The sequence below is a fragment of the Mandrillus leucophaeus genome, unplaced genomic scaffold (genome assembly GCF_000951045.1).
Source record: "Mandrillus leucophaeus isolate KB7577 unplaced genomic scaffold, Mleu.le_1.0 Scaffold307, whole genome shotgun sequence".
NCBI lineage: Eukaryota > Metazoa > Chordata > Mammalia > Primates > Cercopithecidae > Mandrillus > Mandrillus leucophaeus.
This window is the reverse complement of record NW_012103221.1, coordinates 2,989,347-3,009,994: the sequence shown is the minus strand read 5'-3', so window position 1 is coordinate 3,009,994 and position 20,648 is coordinate 2,989,347. Positions and strand designations below refer to the sequence as shown.

General features: G+C 36.4%; 1 protein-coding gene across 1 annotated transcript in view; it reads right to left on the bottom strand.

Annotated features, from left to right (window-relative positions):
* USP34 (ubiquitin specific peptidase 34) overlaps positions 1–20,648 on the bottom strand; it is a 247,464-nt gene that overhangs the window by 115,849 nt on the left and 110,967 nt on the right. The window contains 9 exon segments of the mRNA XM_011987324.1: positions 561–644; positions 776–898; positions 2,389–2,514; positions 6,872–7,081; positions 7,273–7,373; positions 15,785–15,932; positions 16,029–16,155; positions 19,191–19,350; positions 19,479–19,578. Coding sequence (XP_011842714.1) covers positions 561–644; positions 776–898; positions 2,389–2,514; positions 6,872–7,081; positions 7,273–7,373; positions 15,785–15,932; positions 16,029–16,155; positions 19,191–19,350; positions 19,479–19,578 — 1,179 coding nt within the window.

Here is a 20,648-nt window from a genome sequence, read left to right as displayed (position 1 = left end):
AAATGTCTTTGTATTCCATTAGCCATTTAGTCCTAGACACTGGGATGTCCTCACAGTATCTTTTTTTGCTGCCCAGGCTGGAGTGCCGTGGTGCGATCTCGGCTTACTGCAACCTTCACCTCCTGGATTCAAGTGATTCTCCTGCGTCAGCCACCTGGGTATCTGGGATTATGGGCGACGTGCTACCACACCCAGCTCATTTTTGCATTTTTAGTGGAGATGGGTTTTACCATGTTGGCCATGTTGGTCTCAAACTCCTGACCTCAAGTGATCCATCCGTCTCAGCCTCCAAAAGTACTGGATCACAGGCGTGAGCCACCATGCCAGGCCTCTCACAGTATTTCGACATAGGGAAAATCAGAGCTAAAAATAGGAGCACCAAGGCATTAAATAATCTCAGTTTACATTATTGCAACTTAAAGTAATACATAATTTTTAAACTATGCTTTGTTTTAATAGTATTATTAGTTTAAAAACAATGAAGAATTATAGTATGCACTTTTGAAAAACCGGAGATAAATTATTTTTATCAATACATTGAAAAACACATATGATCAAACCTTGCAACTCCAGGAATTTTTACTATTTTCCACTTGATCCTCACTTGAATCATCTGAATCTGGATAAAGATCACTGTAACTTCCCTATGAGAAAGGCAAAAAAAAATAAGGCAGAATGGCGGAAGAAAAAATTATTCTAGAATGGAAAAGACATTACAGAATTTTGCTCCACAGAAAATACAAACATTTAATGATAATAACGGAAATGCAATTACCGTTGACTCTCTCCTTATTCTTCTATTAGGTTTTCCCAGTGCTTCAATAATTTCCAGAGCATACAATAGCTTGTGGGCACTCTTAATTTTGAGAAGTTCTTTCCAATTAAATCCATCATTACTCTTAAATTAGAAAAACATGTTTCTCAAGCCAACTTACTCAGGGAACACAAAAAAGAAAAACTTTAAACAAACTGACACTACATAAAAACTTAAAATATTATATATACTTTGAAACATATTAAAACATATGAGACTAGTTATATAACTGGTACAAATGGTATGCTTAAAACATCAATTATTCATTAAATTTTCTGAAAATAAAACTAATAAAATTAATATACAAACAGCAGCATGGGAAAATAATGAACTGTTAATCTTCCCAATTAAAAGAAACAACACTGTAGTCTAGTTGAGTGGGTAAACTTCTGAAGATGGTGATGAATTAAACGTCTGTACTTAATAGTTACAACTACATATTTAAAAGTCATACAAATATATGAACTCAGGAACACTGCTGTTTTCTACTATCAATTCATGAAATAATGTAATTCACACTTAATGTGCATCTTTGAAATGCTATTACTAGTGCTACTGTAAGTCATCATTTGGTATTTTCAAGAGCCCATCTTCTTGACTTCCAAGTCATGTGAGATACTGGATCTCCCAAAATCATATGATAATGTTCCAAATCCTAGAATTTGCATAACATTAGGACATTTGCTTTTTCATTCATCCTACAGGAGTTCTTTTGGAGATCTCCTCAAATAAACTACTTATTACATAAATTTTAAAAACAGTCTTTAAGCCAGGAGCAGTGGCTCATGCCTACAATCCCAGTACTTTGGGAGGCTGAGGTGGGCAGATCATTTGAGGTCAGGAGTTAAGAGATCAACTTGGCCAAAACAGTGAAACCCTGTCTTTACTAAAAATACAAAAATGAGCTAGGCATGGTGGCACACGCCTATGGTCTCAGCTACTGGGGAAGGTTGGGGGAGGAAGGATCACTTGAGCCTTGGTGGCTGTGGCTGCAGTGAGCTGAGACCACGCCACTGTACTCCAGGCTGGGTAACAGAGTGAGACCGTATCTCAAAAATAAATAAATAAATAAATAAATAAAAACAGTCTTTAATGTTAAAGACTTTACAAAGATACCCAACACACATGAGGTGGTATCCATATGGAAAAAAAATTTCCACACACACATTAAATTTATTTGCCTCATTTTCTCCAATTCCGTCAGTTAATTTGTATAAGCATACAAAACAAACATTGATGCACGTCATTTCACCTCGGTGTATTTTCTCTAGACATTGCTTTTGTTACTAAGAGCAAAAAACAGTATTAAAAGCATACTGTAATATGATAAAACACTAATATAAAATGTCAACAATTTTAGAAAACATCTTCATCTTGCATTCAGCCTATGTTATTCACCCTCACTAAATAAACAAATGAACATTAAAATGAAGTGGCACTTTTTACCTATTATATGGGTTAAAAACTATATTCAGATTTACTAAGGGTACGTCCATAGGCAACCTTCTACACTATCAATAGGAATATAAACTGGCAACAGCCTCCAGGAGAGTAAACAGATTTTGTGGCCTCACCTGCTCATCTGAGATATTCTGGAATGCCATCAACATATTAGGACATGTAGGAAGAAGCATCAGTAGCTCCCAGACCCGCCTAGACAGATTTTCTGCATGAAGATGAAGTTCTTCACATCGTAAGCTCTACACAAATAAGAACAACTGCTTTATCAAAACAGATCAGAAAAAAGTTTTAAGTTCAAATTTTTGTGTAAAAGTATTATCAAATTTGCTAATATTTTTAGCCTTTTTGAAAAGTGAGAAATGAAACATTTCTTATATGATACATAATATTTGAGAAAATTAATAGTCAACCAGTGTTTTTTCAACTTCTTACTGAACATTTTTCTAGAAAAACTTTCCTCTAAGACTGATGATGTTCCTCAGGAAACTTTTGAAATAAAAGTGAAAACATCTGTCTAAAGGCCATTCTAACAAATTTCAATATGACTATCATCTATTTCCATTTTGCAGGTCACTATTCTAAGCACAACAAAGACTTGATGAATTAAATCCTTGAACTTCCATTTAGGAAAAGAGCCTATCTGTTTCTCTTATTTTGCTAATCTAAACTTCATTTTTCAGTCTCAGATAGGCAGACATTAAGAAGAAAGCAAACGATTTTAGAGACCTATTTTCTTCCATTACCATTTGTTAAATCTGAGTTCAGAAACTTGCTAAGGCAAGAATAAGTTAAATAATGTCTCAAAAACCATTTAGGAAATAGGCAATTAAAAAAAATTAAAAGTACCACCCTGAGAGGTAAAAAGAGTAAAAACTAAATTGACAGTTTTGGTATTTTCCACGGAGTATAAATTTATTACTACTGCTACTATCATAGTGATTCTTTGGTATAATATGGTCTAGGGATATTCTATAAGCCTATACAAAGAAACGTAGTTCTTTTGGTATAATGGCAGAAAGATGGTATACTTTGATGGCAAGGAAATCTTTTTTTTTTTTTTTTTTGAGACAGAGTTTCGCTCTTGTTGCCCAGGCTGGAGTGTAATGATTCAATCTCAACTCACTGCAACCTCTGCCTCCCAGGTTCAAGTGATTCTCCAATGTCAAGGAAATCTTAGAAAGTTTCAAGGTAAATTTGGTCTTTCACAAGCTTGATGAACAAAGAGAAGCAACCCTTGAGTAACACTGGCGCTTTACTTGAGGAAACAGCCCTCAGTTCTTCAATAAAATGACTCATCATTCCTTTGTAAATAACCATTAAAAAGAGAGAAATATTGAACTCTATGCAAAAAAGGATTTGAAGGAAAAATATCTTCCAAGTGTGCTTAACTATGTTCTTCTATGACTGAAAGTCTCATGAGACATACACAGTAAAGATACTTTATTTTTTCTTTTTTGTGTAACTCTCATCAGGGCCAAACAAAGAATCAAAGAATCCCTGTATCAACCTGTCAAAAATAAGATTCAATACAGTATCTGCGGCCGGGCGCAGAGTCTCCCACCTGTAATCCCAGCACTTTGGGAGGCCGAGGCAGGAGGATCACGAGGTCAGAGATCGAGACCATCCTGGCTAACACAGTGAAACCCTGTCTCTACTAAAAATACAAACAAAACTAGCTGGGCATGGTGGTGTGCACCTGTAGTCCCAGCTACTCAGGAGGCTGAGGCAGGAGAATCGCTTGAACCTGGGAGGTGGAGGTTGCAGTGAGCCGGTATCACATCACCACACTCCAGCCTGGAGGACAGAGTGAGACTCTGTCTAAAAAAAAAATCTGCTAAAACAATGAAATGCTTTCCCTTTGGTTTAAGCCTCACTACTCAGAATAACGTAACAGCCTATTAACATAATAGCCCAGAATCTCTTATCACTGGTCCTGGTTTTCTCTACTATACCCTCCACACAAACATCTAAATTGTTTCTAAAAGCCCAGAAAAGGGCGCATTTTGCTGCTTAAAGCCAGCCATAATGATGGATTTAAAAAAAAAAAATCATTTAAGGTCCTTTTGTGATATAGGTTACAGTCAACCTTTCTGTCCTAATACTTAAATTACACTATGCTCATATTCCCAGTTCCTCAAACATGTCATTTACTTTCTTAATGAAGAAAATCTGTAATGCTTTTCTCTTCACTCTTATCAGTAGCTGGACCCAATATGAACAACTCCTCTTTTGAAAAAACCTTCTGCAAAATTTTTGTCCCCACCTCTCACTATTCCCCTAATACATGGAACAGAACACCAGCACTAGGTGAGAAAACAGAGGTTTCATGGGCACCTATTAATGATTATTTTGCTTGAAAAAACAATGGAGATTTCTAGGGAATTTAAGAACGTACCATCATGTGAGAAACTGAGGTATAAGAAACAGAGGGCTCAATGGCAGCCCACTGCATCCTTGATCAAACACATCATGGAAATGGCAAGAAGTCACTTAACAATCATGGGGAAGAAAGAAAAGAATACTAGCCTAACACAGAGAAAACCATCAGAATACCACCATTTTACCTGCCTCTAAATCTCAAAATTGTAATTTACTGCATAAGCTACATGAATACATGAAAATATCTTAGAAGCAGCCCGTTTAAAGGCATTGTTTTAAAAGTCAGTGGATTGAATATGGCTCCTTTAGGTGATGTCATACACACCTAAAGGTGAATGCCATCTTCAGGCTGGGCACAGCAGCTTATGCCTATGATCCCAGCACTTTGGGAGGCTGAGGTGGGAGAATCGTTCGAGACCAAGGTTTGAAACCGACCTGGGCAACATTGAGAGACCATGTCTACAAAACAATTAAAAAATTAGCCAGGCACATTGGCACGCACCTGGAGTTCCACCTATGCAGGAGGCTGAGGCAGCAATCGCTTCAACCTGAGAGATCAAGGCTATATTGAGCTATGATCATACCACTGCACTGCAGCCTGGGTGACACACCAAGACTGTGTCTCACAAAAAAATAAAATAAAATAAAATAAATGGGACCTTTATAGTGATAACCCACAAACCATTTTTCTAGACTGTATCTTTTCTCTGAGCTCCATACTTACATATCCAAGTGATTACCTGACATCTCTACTTGATGTCCCTCAGGAATCCATCTATCCTTCAGTTCAAATGGAATCCCCCCACCCCGTTGCACAGACCAGAAACCCAATGCCATTTCTGTCTTCCTTCTCCTCTTCATTCCCTACTCCTAAAACCCAAACCACCACCAAGTGATGCTTTGACCTGTTGTCCATTTATTTCCACTGCTGCCATCCTATTCCAGGGCAACTCCTTCCTGGACTTGCACATCAAATGCTTTACTGACTTTGTTATTTTTGCCAAAGAAACTTACTAGGTATATTAGGTATCAGGTGTAAAACAAAAATCAGAACATGTGTTTATTCTCTGTTTAAAATCTTTTAATGATGTCCACTTTGAGTAAAATGGAAATGACTCACAATGATACAAAAGGTTTACATTATTTTGCTCTGCCTACCTTTCCAATTTCTTTCCTCTCATTCTACTCTCCCATCCTCTTCCACATTCTCCTTTCTAGCTGTAACAATTCCTAAACCTGCCTAACTCCTTTTATCAAGCATTTCCCCAGAAACCCTTTCTCCAGATTACTCTATCCAGACCATATCTCATCTTTCTAACTGGCTTTTCATCCTTCTAGCTCAGATTATATATAGTCTCCCTCAGAGAGCCCTTTCTAGACCAAAGTATTATAAACAATAATTTGATTAAAACAGTATGCCTGCATCACGTTAGGTACTTAAATAGTTAACGAACAAATAAATGGGTTCTTAATTTTACCTTTTTTTTTGTTTTTGTTTTAAGGTGGTGTGTCTTGCTCTGTTGTCCAGGCTGGAGTATAGTGGCACAATCTCGGCTCACTGCAACCTCTGCCTCCTGGATTCAAGCGACTATCCTGCCTCAGCCTCTGGAGTAGCTGGGATTACAGGCGCGTGCCACCATGCCCAGCTAATTTTTGTATTTTCAGTAGAGACAGGGTTTCACCATGTTGGTCAGGCTGGTCTTGAATTCCTGACCTCGTGATCTGCCCATTTCAGCCTCCCAAAGTGCTAGGATTACAGGCGTGAGCCACTGCACCCAGCCCAATCTTACTACTCTTAAAAGATTACTGAGGGCCAGACACAGTGGCTCATGCCTGTAATCCCAGCAATTTGGGAGGCCGAGGTGGGTGGATCACAAGGTCAGGAGTTCAAGACCAGCCTGACCAGCATGGTGAAACCACATCTCTACTAGAAATACAAAAATTAGCCGGCTGTGGTGGCACACACCTGTAATCCCAGCTACAAAGGAGGCTGAGGCAGGAGAATGGCGTGAACCCAGAAGGCGGAGCTTGCAGTGAGCTGAGATCATGCCACTGTACTCCAGCCTGGTTAACAGAGTGAGACACCGTCTCAAAAAAATAAAAGAAAAGTGAGAAAATTGTATTTTATAACATTTTATAATCTATAGTTGTATTAAAGTTACTATATCCTCTCAAAAGAGAGACAAAACAAGATTTGTGAAAATGAAACATAGTCACCTCACTATCATCCACTGCTACTTTTCCTGAGGGTGGTTTAAATGATGCAAGCATCTCTAATAAATCAAAAAGAGTAGTTAAATGAGGTTCTTGTAAAAGCAAAAGCATTGGAATGTTGTCCTTCTGAGGGGGTGGGAGGCAAGACGCTGGCAGCTGAACACCTTCCCCTTTCCGCTCTCTCCTTGGTGCACCCAAAGATACAAATACCATCTATAAAAAACAGGAAAAAAAATTTATGCAGATCAAGCTTTTGGTTTAATAAAACAATGAATCTGAAGTATAAAATCACTTAGAATTTTAATATAACAAAGTAATAAGAGCTGTTTTTAAACTACATGTGACTATTCAACTGATGATTATAAACAGATCATTAAAACTCAAACCACGTTTTATGTATGTACCTGCATATCCTTAAAACCAAGCTCATGAAGTGCTTTTTCATCATAATCTGTTGTTAACTCGTGTCCAGATGAAATCATCCTGACAGGTCCCATGAGGCCTCCTTAAAAGCAGCAGAACGTGGAAATGAATTTGTTTTTAAGAATTAACTTATTTACTGATAAGAATATGTAGTTGTAGCAATTAATCACACTACACGTAAAGCTTAAATGTAATTCCAACCCTCCAGATCCAAGGTAAAGAGAGAAAACTCAATAGATTAAGCATAGACATTTCTAGAATGCACTAAGTCCTTTTTGCGGCCTACACCTTCAACTTCATTTGCCACCAGCTTCCCTACCTCACACTATGTTCAGTCAACTGGCCTCCTTGCCCTTTCTTGAAAATACCAAGTATATTATGACCTCAAGGACTAAGATTCCCCTCCAGGAATTCAAGATACTTATTTTCTCACCTCTTTCAATTCTCTCATCTAATGGGAGCTTTCGCTTTACCACCCAATCTAAAAGCTTCACTTCACCATTAACCCTTTATTCTGCTGTATCTTTCTTTAAAGCACTTGTTAACACCTCATATTTGTTATCCGGGAAGGGAAGGAGAAAAAAAGACAGAAGCAAAGGAAAAAGGGAAAGAAAAACAGAAAGAAAAAAAAAAGGAAAGAAAGAATGACAAATTCCCAGTTCCACAAGGGCAGAGGTTGTTTTATTCACACATGCATTCCCGGCACTAAAATGGAGAACATATTCAAATTAAGTAATGTATAATGTACAAGTTTTTGGGGGGAAAGAAATGATTACAGCACGAAAAGTAAGCAAAATTAAATGTCTGATGAATAATTTAAACTTTAAAACTATTGCTAAATTTCATTCAATATAGAAAAACTCCACTGGACACCAATTACTTTCAAGAAAAATGAGTGTAAGGTTATTGCTTTTCATAATGACATATAACATTTTAAAATTACCTTTCCCTTCACATAAAAAAGGTCTGTGAAAAAAATATTTCAAACACAGAGAAGGAATGTTTTTCTCCCAAGAGGAGTCATATTGGCAATTTGCCTTAAGCACAATTTTTTTATAACTAAATTGCTAATCATTGTGTAGCTAAATCTATGATTCTTTCCCTTTCTCATTATTTCTAGCCCTCAATCTTGGCCCTCGAAATGGTTTGACAAACAATCCTATTTTCTTCTAAATTTTCCTACCATTTGTTAATGCAGACATGACATTTTAAACGTATCCTAAATATTAGAAGGGGTTTTTCTTTCCCCAAACTGAACAAGTCATATGACTGATTTTCGGTATCCATTCTGTATCATTTAACTAACAATTTCCACACCAAAATCATATTATGGTTTAAATGTTTATATAGCTAGTACAGAAGTTCAACTTTCTATTATCCTTGAGTTTTTCTCCCAGAACTTTTTTGTTCTTTTTCCTTTTTTTGTAAAGTACCAATTTACTGATCTCCCAGAACTTCTAATATTGCTTAGCTTATTCATATAGATAACTTCACCATAATTTCATCAAATTTTAAACAAAAATTACATCGGAATTTTTGATAGAACATGTTAAAAAATAAATTTACCTAACATCTTTACAATATTCTGTACAGAGGCATGCTATTTCAATTTACTCAGCAGTTCAATTACCTCAAAAAGTTTTATTCTCACATTTTACAAAGACCTCATAATATCATAATTTTCTTTTTTTTTTTTTTTTTTGAGGCACTCTGTCACCCAGGCTGGAGTGTAGTGGCTCAACCTCAGCTCAGTGCAACCTCTACCTCCTGGGTTCAAGCAATTCTCCAGTCTTGGCCTCCTGAATACCTGCGACTACAGGCGTGCACCATCACACCTAACTAATTTCTGTGTTTTTAGTAGAGACGGGTTTGACCATGTTGGCCAGGCTGGTCTCGAACTCTTGACCTCAAGTGATCTGCCTGCCTCGGTCACCCAAAGTGCTGGGATTACAGGCATGAGCCACCACGCCCAGCCAGAATATCATAACATTTAAAAATTGCTATTGTATACTTGATTTCTTAGTGCCCGATTCATCATGTTGCTCACAAATTATAACTGAATAATCTAATAGCTACACTTTTTTACAGTATATTTTATTCATTTTTTATTTTTATTGATTTTATTGATTTTTATAAATTTATTATTTATTATTATTTATGTTATAAATTTGTATCGTTTTGTATCATACAAAACTAAAAGAAAAGTAAATGCTTATAAAGCAGCGTGTTCATTAAGAAAAGCTTTGGCTACTGGATAGACAGAAATTCTGTATTAAACTTTTTTTTTTTTTTTTTTTTTTTTTTTGAGATGGGAGTCCCGCTCTGTCACCTAGGCTGGAGTGCACTGGCACTATCTCGGCTCACTGCAAGCTCCGCCTCCCGAGTTCACACCATTCTCCTGCCTCAGCCTCCCAAGTAGCTGGGACTACAGGCGCTCGCCACCACGCCCGGCTAATTTTTTGTATTTTTTAGTAGAGATGGGGTTTCACCGTGTTAGCCAGGATGGTTGGTTTCAATCTTCTGACCTCATAATCAGCCCACCTCGGCCTCCCAAAGTGTTGGGATTACTGGCGTGAGCCATTAATACTTTGGTAGTTTTTTTTGTTTGTTTGTTTGTTTGTTTTTAAAAGACAGAGTCTCGCTCTGTCACCCAGGCTGGAGTGCAGTGGCATGATCTCGGCTCACTGCAACCTCCACCTCCCCGGCTTAAGCGATTCTCATGCCTCAGCCTCCCAAGTAGCTGGGATTACAGGTGCACACCACCAGGCCCAGCTAATTTTTATATTTTTAGCAGAGACAGGGTTTTGCCATGTTGGCCAGGCTGGTCTTGAACTCCTGATCACAAATGATCCACCTGCCTCAGCCTTAAAACCTTGGGATTACAGGCATGAGCTACCGTGCCTAGCAAAGCTTTGGTAGACTTTTATTAAATGTCTAACTTGGTGAGACAATTAAATGTAATTATTAATATTTGCAATATTAAAACACTTAGTCATGATTAATTGCTACTCTAATTAAGCATGCATAACTTTGTTCCAAAAGTTATGCAATGACTAGCATTTTATTTAGCATAATGGCCTGTATTTGATGTGAGATAGGCCAATATTCTGTGTGTTAATGATAAGTGTTATGGTCTGAACATATGTGTTCCCCAAATTCGTATGTCGAATCCTAATTATCAAGGTGATGATATTTTGGAAGTGGGATCTTTCAGAGGTTATTAGGTATTAGGCAGAGTCCTCCATCAATGAGAGTGGTGTCTCTACAAAAGAGGTCCAAAGGAGCTTGCTTCAGCCTTTTACCACATGAAGACACAGCAATAAAGCACCATCTATGAGAAAGCTGTCACTAGACATTGAATCTGCTGGCACCTTTATCTTGGAATTCCCAGGTTCCAGACCATGAGAAATAAATTTCTTTTGTTTATAAGCTACCCCGTTTATGGTATTTTTATATAGCACACTGGATGGACAATGACAACACATTAATGTTGACTATTATGGCTGAATTGGATTTTATAATACACTGAGCTGCTTTCTATCTTTTATTACTTTTGAGAAGATCTTTTTAACATAAGAGCTACTTATTCCTTATCAGTTCTAAACAGAATTTTTACCTTTTTAAAAAAATTAATGTTTCAAGACAAAATGAAATCTTAAAAACTCTTGATTTCTAATTGAATACTGAAAACACACATGTAATTTTTCCCCTTTACAACTCCAATAAAATAAATTTTAAAAATTTTACAGAGATAGGACGGGTGTGGTGGCTCACGCCTGTAATCCCAGCACTTTGAGAGGCCAAGGTAGGTCGATCATGAGGTCAGGAGTTCGAGACCAGCCTGGTCAGTATGACGAAACCCTGTCTCTACCAAAAATACAAAACTTAGCAGGGTGTGGTGGCATGCACCTGTAGTTGCGGCTACTTGGGAGGCTGAGGCAGGAAAATCGCTTGAACCCGAAGGCAGAGGTTGTAGTGAGCTGATATCGCGCCACTGCACTCCAGCCTGGGCAACAGTGCGAGGCTCAAGGAAAAAAAAAATTTACAGACATAAACTGACAAGGAGAAAAAAAGGAGATCGTACCAATAAAGTTTGCAAGGTGACCACGAAATAAACTCGTGATGAACAGTAAGCCCCAAAAAAAGATACATCACAAAATGATTTAGCGTAAGAGTAAGATTAACATCTAACCCTCACACACAAAAAACAAAAGGAAGAAAGAAAAGGAACAGTACCTCAGAAATATGCAACACCTTAACCAACAGCCTAGAAACATTATAGACTCAGAAATTAAAAGGGTAAGGAGAGAAGAAAAAGAGAAAAAAATGAAGCACTATATAATTGCTAACCTTTTCTAAGTTTGATAAAAGTTATAAACTCACAGATCTGAGAAGGTAAACTAAACCCAGATCTCAAACACAAAGGCACACTCATAATCAAAATGCTGAAAATCAATGTTAAAGAAAAAGCTTTATATCCTTTTTCTTTCCTCCATCGTCGGCTTTAAAGGACAAAAGATAAGGAAAGCCACCGACTCAGGTCACAAACTTTGCAAGCCAAATAATAACAGAACAACAATTTTAAAGTTCTGAAAGAGGATAAAAAACCCTCATGACCTAGAATTTGATGTCCAGTGAAACTACCCATCAACAATGAATGCAAAATAAACATTTTTAAATAAACTTTTTTCTAGACAAACAAAAGCTTGAGAAAATTTGTCACCAGAACACCTAGCGTACAAAGCTTTAACGGAAGTTTATTAGAAAGACGGGGAAGAGGTCCGGCGCAGTGGGTCACCCCTGTAATCCTAGGACTTTGGGCGGCAAGGTGAGAGAATCGCTTGAGCCCAGGAGTTCAAGACCAGCCTGGGCAATATGGCAAAACCCTGTCTCTACAAAAAATACAAAAATCAGCTGGACATGATGGCTGGCACCTGTAGTCCCAGCTACTCAGGAGACTGAGGTGGGAGGATCACCTGAGAATGGGAGGTTAAGGCTGTGGTCAACTATGATTATGCCACTTCACTCCAGCCCGGGTGACAGAGTGAGACCCTGTTTCAAAAAAATAAATAAATAAAAATAAAATAAAATAACAGAAAGAAAGGTGGAAAAGAAACCAAAGAGAAACTTAGATCTATGCACAGGAATGCAAAGTGTCAGAAGTGCTAAATATGTGCTAAAAAAGAAACTGAAGAGATGGGACAAATAGAAAATATTTACATTGAATGTAAATAATCTAAACACTAAAATGTAGACACCAACAGAATGAACCAAAAAAAGCAAAATTCAACAATTAAGCAAAATGTTAATCTCAAAAAGGTATTTCAACTTTAAAAATAGGCATATTTTTTCAGAGAAAAAAGAGCTCTTAGATATTGAAAGTATGACAGTAGAAATGAAAAACTCAGTAGAAAGACTGCAAAATAATATTGAGAACATCTCTCAGGAACTTGAGTTAAAACTTATAAAAAGAAACATAGAAATTAGGGAGAGTCTTAGAGACAAAACATCTAGATAATGGATATGCTCCATAAAGAGAGAAAATGATAAAACAGAAGACAAGAAATCTATGAACCATTTCAAGAAAATTTCTCCAAACTGAAAATTATAATCTGCCAAACTGAAAGGGCCCAACGCTAAATACCTAAATACGTAAATACTGAGGAAAACCCATCACAATCACTGAAAAAAGACCTATACTCAGGTCCAGAACACTAAGAAAAAAGTGAAGACTGATTAATGTCTACAAGAAAAAATACTGCATGTTAGCTGGGCGTGGTGGCTCATGCCTGTAATTCCAGCACTTCGGGAGGCCTAAGTGGGCAGGAAGTTTGAGCTCAGGAGTTTGAGACCAGCCTAGGCAACATGGTGAAAACCTGTCTCTACTAAACATACAAAAAATTAGCCGGGAATGGTAGCACCTGCCTGCAGCCCCAGCTACTCAGGGGGCTGAGGTCGGAGAATCACTTGAACATGAAGGTTGCAGTAAGCCATGATCATGCCACTGCACTCCAGCCTGGGTGACAGAGGGAGACTATCTCAAAAAAAAAAAAAAGACATGCTGTATGTAAAAAATATCAGAAACCAGAATGGCTTCAGAATTCAACAGCAACAATGAAAGCAAGAAACAATGGAGAAACACCTCTAAAATTCTGCAACAAAATTATGTCCAACTTAAAATTCTGTACCCAGCTAATTTATCATTTGGGTATGAAAACATGAGATACATATTATTAATCATGCAAGGAATAAAAAACATTACCCCGACAATCTTATCACAAGAAACCACTGAATAGAACACTCTCTTGTATTCCAGAAACACACACACACAGTGTCAACCAATAACGAGAAAGGTATGGATAATGGAAACAGAATACCCAACATAGGAGAGAAGAGAATCACCAGAAGGATGATAAAAGATATCACACAATGACTGCTGTGCACCAAATTTGGAGGACAATTAGTAAGATCAGTGTGACTTTGGAGAAACGCATTGAGGGTTATCATGACCAAGACCCCTGCTGCCACTGTACTATCTTCTCTATGTTACAAACGAATGGACAATGAACCTGGTCCAGATTCTTATCTGTATGTGGACCGTCTTTACCAAGTGCTAGGGAGGTTCCTGCTCTCACCTCCATGTACTACTGCTTGAATCAGTAGAGGACATTCATTTCATCCTACAGAAGAAATTCTGCTTTGACCTACTCCTGAGAGTTACTGTAGATCATGAAGAGCTTAGAAAAAGAAAATACAAATTCTATGAAAACATTTCTGTTGGATATTCCAGTATTTTTATCAACATTATAGCAATAGGATATGTCTTAACTGTGCTGAGACATATACTTGAGAACTTTCCCACTGATATCCCCAAATTAGGCTATACATATCTGTAGGGAAGGTTTATAACTTGTCATCTTCTGCAATCCTGTATCTAATAGTAGCCATATGTCCCTTTTTCTTTATCCACTAGGTTTGTGGTTGCTAAACTGTTTCACAAAACTAAATAAAAACACATACATGGAGGTAAGGCTATAAACAACACTAAAAAAACAAATTCAAAAATCAAGACAGTGTTAAGGAGAAGTGGAAATTATGTTATTGGGTAGGGACACAACAGTAGCTTCTACTAACGTTCCAGTTCTTAACCTGGATGGTAGGTACATGGATTTTCACTTTATTATTTTCATACACTTTACACACACTACATTTCAACCTAATGAAAGTAGATACATTTGGATTCAGAAATTCCATAATGAGGTATTTATCCAACATACATGAAATAATGTAGAGACAAAGATATTCTCTGTCACATTGTTTGTAACAGCAAAATAATGAAAACAATCTAAATGTCCATTCGTAGAGAACAGGGAAAACGAATCAAGTTATTACTATATAGTGAACTATGCAGATCTCAAAAAGAATGAGGTAACTTTCTACATGAACTAACATGAAGTGTTTTCAAAGATAATGATATGCCCTACAAGCAAACAGAACAGTAAAGATGGAATTACACCATTTGTGTTTTACATATACGTGTGTGTGTGTATGTGTGTGTGTATATATTCTTACGTTATATCTTGGTATCTCTGGAAAGAGATCAGAAACATATATATTAGATATGAGAAACATATATATATATATGTATATATTAGGCCTACGTGAAAAATTTCTTAAGATACTTTTGGTAAGCAAGGAGAGATGCACAGGTGGGACATGAAGGTGTGTTATTTTTATATACTCAGAAAAAATGAAAATGAAATATATGAAAAAAACTGTTGGGTTAAAGTGGATGAGTAGTATATAGAAATTTAATTTTACCAAAAATTCCCAAATTGCTTATGAAATAAATTTCAAGAATTATTTTATGATCACACCAAAAGTCTAAAATAGAATTTTTTGAGAAACAAAAGAATTTTTTGCAAATAGCATCTGAAGCAACTCTCAACAGCTTCTTATCTAAGAATGAATGGTACTAAAGGGAGGGGAGGGTGAGGGGAGCCATGAACATGGACGGTGGACCTTCAGAGTAAAACTTCCAAGTTGCTACTTTGGTTTGAATTTTTTTGTTCTCTCTGAAAACTCATATTGAACATTTGTCTCCAATGCAACAGGTTTTAGAGGTGGGGCCTTTGGAGAGGCCATGAATGAATTAATGACATTATAAAAGGGTCTGATGGAGGGAGTCTGTTCCTTTTTCACCCTTTCACCCTCTGCCTGTGAGGAGGCAGCATTCAAGCTGCCACTTTGAAAGCAGAGAGGAGCCCTCACCAGATGCTGGTACCTTGATCTTGGACTTCCCAAATTCTGTTCTTTACCTAGTTTGTAGTATTGTCATAGCAACACAAGACAAACCAAGACAGTTGCTATATGATACAACCAAGAAAAGAAAAAAGAGAAGAGGGAAAAGAGAAAGAAAAAGAAAGAAAAAAAGAGAGAAAGAAAGAAAGAAAGAGAGAAAGAGAAAGAGAAAATTTGAATTGAAGGGCTTACCAGGAAACTCTCCTTTTCGGTTGCTTTGACCAAACTCCTGAAGCTGAGCTTGTTGGTTTATTTGTTCTTTCTGTAAATTTTCATACCAATGAGTTACTTCAGCCCTAAGATCTGCTACCTGGTCACTAGGATACATTTCAATAGTCATCTGAAATATGAGATGCAACCAATTTAAAAATACAAAAAGAACATATATTTGACCTGGGAAATGTTATCAACTTTGAAATTAAAACTATGTAAGTACCTTGTCAGGAAGTCCAGCTGGCTGGCAAACAACCCTTAGCGGCAGAGACTGTTTGTCACTCAGTGCTTTCAAATGACTACTAATACCAGTGCCTTCAATTTGCCACTGTCTCAGATGATATGCAAACCTAAAACATGACAAAAACAACAAATAGAAAGGATGCCATTTTATGCCATTATAAACCATTTTAATGTTACGCAAGCTTTTATCATCTTACAGACTGGAAAAGTCCAAAAGAAGTTCTAAGTTCATTCCAATTTATTCTACAGCAACAAATTTAAGTTCAGATTCATCACACTGAATCAAAGCTAATGCATAATAACAGCTAAGAGCTCCTAACAAAATAGTCACTAAGAGAAATTACTGAGGAAAAAAACAAAATCTCCTTAAGGCCAGTTTTTTTTTTTTTTTTTTTTTTTTTTAAATAGAGAGAACAGAAATATTAGTAGGAGAGTCAGGGGGAATTTAAAAAAAAAAACAAAAAACTAATCCAGTAAATGAAATAGCAAGCTGTGATTCCTACATTCAGAAGGAAAAAACATATTAAGAAAAATTTTTCAGGGACAGAAACATTCTAGTAATATATACTAACCAGCCTAATAGAATTTGAGAGTCAATTCATGGCTGTTAAAATTATAAAAGTGAATTACAAAGACTTGTATTTTAAAGGAAACAGGCACCTAGCATGATAATCACTGAACAATTTTCTAACTAATTTTCAGACATACCTTTTTTTTTTTGAGACGGAGTCTGGCTCTGTTGCCCAGGCTGGAGTGCAGTGGCCGGATCTCAGCTCACTGCAAGCCCCGCCTCCCGGGTTCACGCCATTCTCCTGCCTCAGTCTCCCGAGTAGCTGGGAGTACAGGCGCCCGCCACCTCGCCCGGCTAATTTTTTTTGTATTTTAGTAGAGACGGGGTTTCACCGTGTTAGCCAGGATGGTCTCGATCTCCTGAACTCGTGATCCGCCTGTCTCGGCCTCCCAAAGTGCTGGGATTAAAGGCTTGAGCCACCGCGCCCGGCCAAGACATACCTTTTTTTTAAACTAAATTCAGGTACCTGAATTTAGTTAAAAAAAAAAAAAGTCTAAAACTAATCAGCAAATTCGGAATAGAAGGATAAAAACTGAGGGAATGAATGAACTTGTCTAATTTCCACATGATCTGATGTATGAGCAAAAGAGTAATCTTAAAACAATGTTTCCTGCTACATATTGAAGAACAGAGTTTCTCCACAGTGGCACTACTGACATTTTAAGCCCAATTAATAATTTGTTGTTATCAGAAGGCAGAGATGAATAGGGGTGAAGGAGGCTATATCTCATGCTCTCATATTCAACAGCATCTCACCAGATACCAACAACATGCTCCCTTGCTGTGATAATCAGAAGTGTCTCCAGGGATTATATACTACATTTTGGGAAACAAAAACATTTCTGGCTGGAACCACTATTTAAGATTATAACTTTATCTCTTTTTAAAAAGAAAACAATTTAAGACATTATTGTTTATTCCCTTAATATACAGAACACAAAAAACAATTCTATTTTTCAATCTACAGATGTTAGGCAATCTTCAATTAATAATAGCACTAAGCACATCAAGAACAAAATTTTGCATGAAAAATACCTAGGTAAATTTTTTTTTAACTACTGCTTAGTTTTGTGACTGTTCAATTTTATCCATATCCTAGTTATTCTACTAGTAACAAAACATTTTTATATAAACTATTTAACATCAACATTAACTTTCAGCAAAAACATGAACAAATAAAAAGATATCAAGAACATAATTTTTTTTTCACAACTGAGTTAGAAAAAAATCTGTACATCTGAGAAGGAATTTTTGGACTCAAATTCATTAAATTTACAAAACCACCACTGAACACTCAAAAAACGAGTAATTTTTAAAGACTTAAAGTAAGTACTTATTTTAGACACTGGTAATATTGTGAAAGGACTAAGGGTGTGAATCAACAGGCCCTTATTGGTTAGTTGTCTGTAGATCCTATAGCATAGAAAAAATTCTGGAAGTATGGGTATCATTAACAGTATCTCCACGAGGAAGACAGCAATTATAGCAGACTTTCATTTTCTACATCACAGTGTAATATCTGAATTTTATAATATGTATTAATTTGAATAAGATACACCACCACATTTGCTCTTTTTAACACTTTATCTTTTTAAGTGGTTAAAGTTATAAGGCAGTATAAAGTTTCTGTGCAAAAAAACGAGTTCCCTTCCACATTCATAAAAAACACAAGGAATTCTTTAAGCGGAATTTCCATGAATTGCAATCTTAATCAAAATAAAGAATTTCATAATGTCCAAATGTTTCAAATCATGGAAGCATGTTATTTATAGGGAATGTATAAAATATCTTTACTATGCAATATTTCTTGATACTTTAAAAATGTCAATAAATATCAATTGTATCACTTTTCAATATCAAACTAAGATCTGAAGTTGAAAAAAGTTACTAATTTTAACAATTTTTTTCAACACAGTTCTTAGTACTTTTACATTTGCTCATAATGATTTTTAACAAATAGAATTTCTTAAAACTATCTACTCACCTTTCATTTCAGTCGATATATTCATAAATATTAATTTGCTTTATTTCTGTATTACACAGGTTATGTCTAAATTAATTATACAGATATTCATTAACAGAATTTTTTGGTCATGTTTCCATGGTAAATGGAAATTCAAAATTAAAATACTGTCTCCTAGTCCAGGAAGAAAAAAAAAACAGCAAATGAAACATACGACTCAACTTGATTCAACTATGAGATTATTTGATGTTCTTGGTAAGAGTTTGAGAGAAACTTTTTTTTAGTAGTGGTGTTCTGCCTTTTTAATCAAAGTCAATACTTTCTTAGAGATGGAATTCTGTCTAACGATTCTTATTCATGCATATCTGCTCAAACTCTAATTATTATTAAAGCTCTGCAATATTTATCAGGAACCCGTATTGCCTATTCCAAGGCAACATGGTATATACTCTTAATAAAAATTACTTCTATTACTGACCCTTCATTTTGGTAAATTATGCTTTCTACCTGACCCCAACAAAAACTTTAGATTCACTTTAAGAATATTTCTGGATATGTCAGGAATAAAAATGAAATTCATTCTAACAGTGTGATATTTAAAAAATTACCTTCTCCTAAACGCTTCCAGATGTGTCTTCAGCATAAGGAGTCCTCTTTCTATAACCATGAGACTTGAGTGTGATTCCTGCTCAAGACTGCTAGAAGCTATCATAAGACTCTCCATGCACTTACTAATAAATTCTTGCTCCTTCTCCAAACCCGTTTTACCTGAAAGACAATGTTTAGACACATATATTAGCCTTACATTCTTGTTTAGCTGTATCAAAGAAAAAATTTAGCTTAACGAAACACCCTCAAAAAAAATTACCTATTAGACAATATTTCAAATCACTTACCATTAATATAATAGGAGTTAATATACTGGATAGCTGCTCGACTGACATCACCAGATTGTGCTCTTAAAGCAATGCCCCAAAATTGGTCCATACCACACAGCTAAGAAAGAAAAATATGATACCTCTAAATTTTGTCTGTCAAACTATGTAACTCATCATAAGACTGAAGTATCAAAAGTAAAAATCATAGGCAACTCCTATTATTCAGCTATTAAATAACAAAAATAAATGATTTAAGAATTTCCTCAATTGATGAAATACACCTGTACTAATTCTAAAAACTATTTACACAGCAGCTAACAATATATACATAATATTTAACTCACAAGTTGTGACTACATAGTAGGAAAATTCTAGTCCTGAAAAACATACCACAAAGGAATAAAAAACAAATACAATAATGAGCACAATGCTTCAATAAATCCATCCAACTTACACTGATAAAACCACTGCCTTCTGGTATTCACAGAATATTAACAAGATATGCTAACTCAAGTTCTCACTCTTTTTTTTTTTTTTGAGAACAGAGTCTCACTCACTTGCCCAGACTGGAGTGCAGTGGCACAATCTTGGCTCACTACAACGTCTGCCTCCCAGGATTCCAGGGATTCTCATGCCTTAGCCTCCCAAGTAGCTGGGATTACAGGCATACGCCACAATGTCTGGCTAATTTTTCTGTATTTTAGTAGAGACAGGGTGTCACCATGTTGGCCAGGCTGGTCTCGAACTCCCTACCTCAGCTGATTTGCTCGCCTTGGCCTCCCAAAAAGGTGGAATTACAGGCGTGGGGCCACTGCGTCCAGCCTCACTCAAATTTATGATGCTAACCATGAGATGACCAAAAAAAAAAAGGTTTCACTAAAAACTACAGAAAAAGTAGGGAGTGGAACTTTCAAAAGTTGGGCAAAGAAAGATGTCCTTCTATGTTGGCAGCTGAACAACTTTAGTGTTAATGTCACCTTTTTTAAAAAGGTAGTATTATTTCATAATAGAGCATGACTACTTCTTAGGTAAATCAAATATGTTTAGTTGTCTGAAATTACCAAATTGAAAATCATCATAGTGGGCCGGGCACAGTGGCTCACGCCTCTAATCCCAGCACTTTGGGAGGCTGAGGCAGGCGGATTGCCTGAGCCTGGAGTTTGAGCCTGGCCAGCACAGTGAAATCCC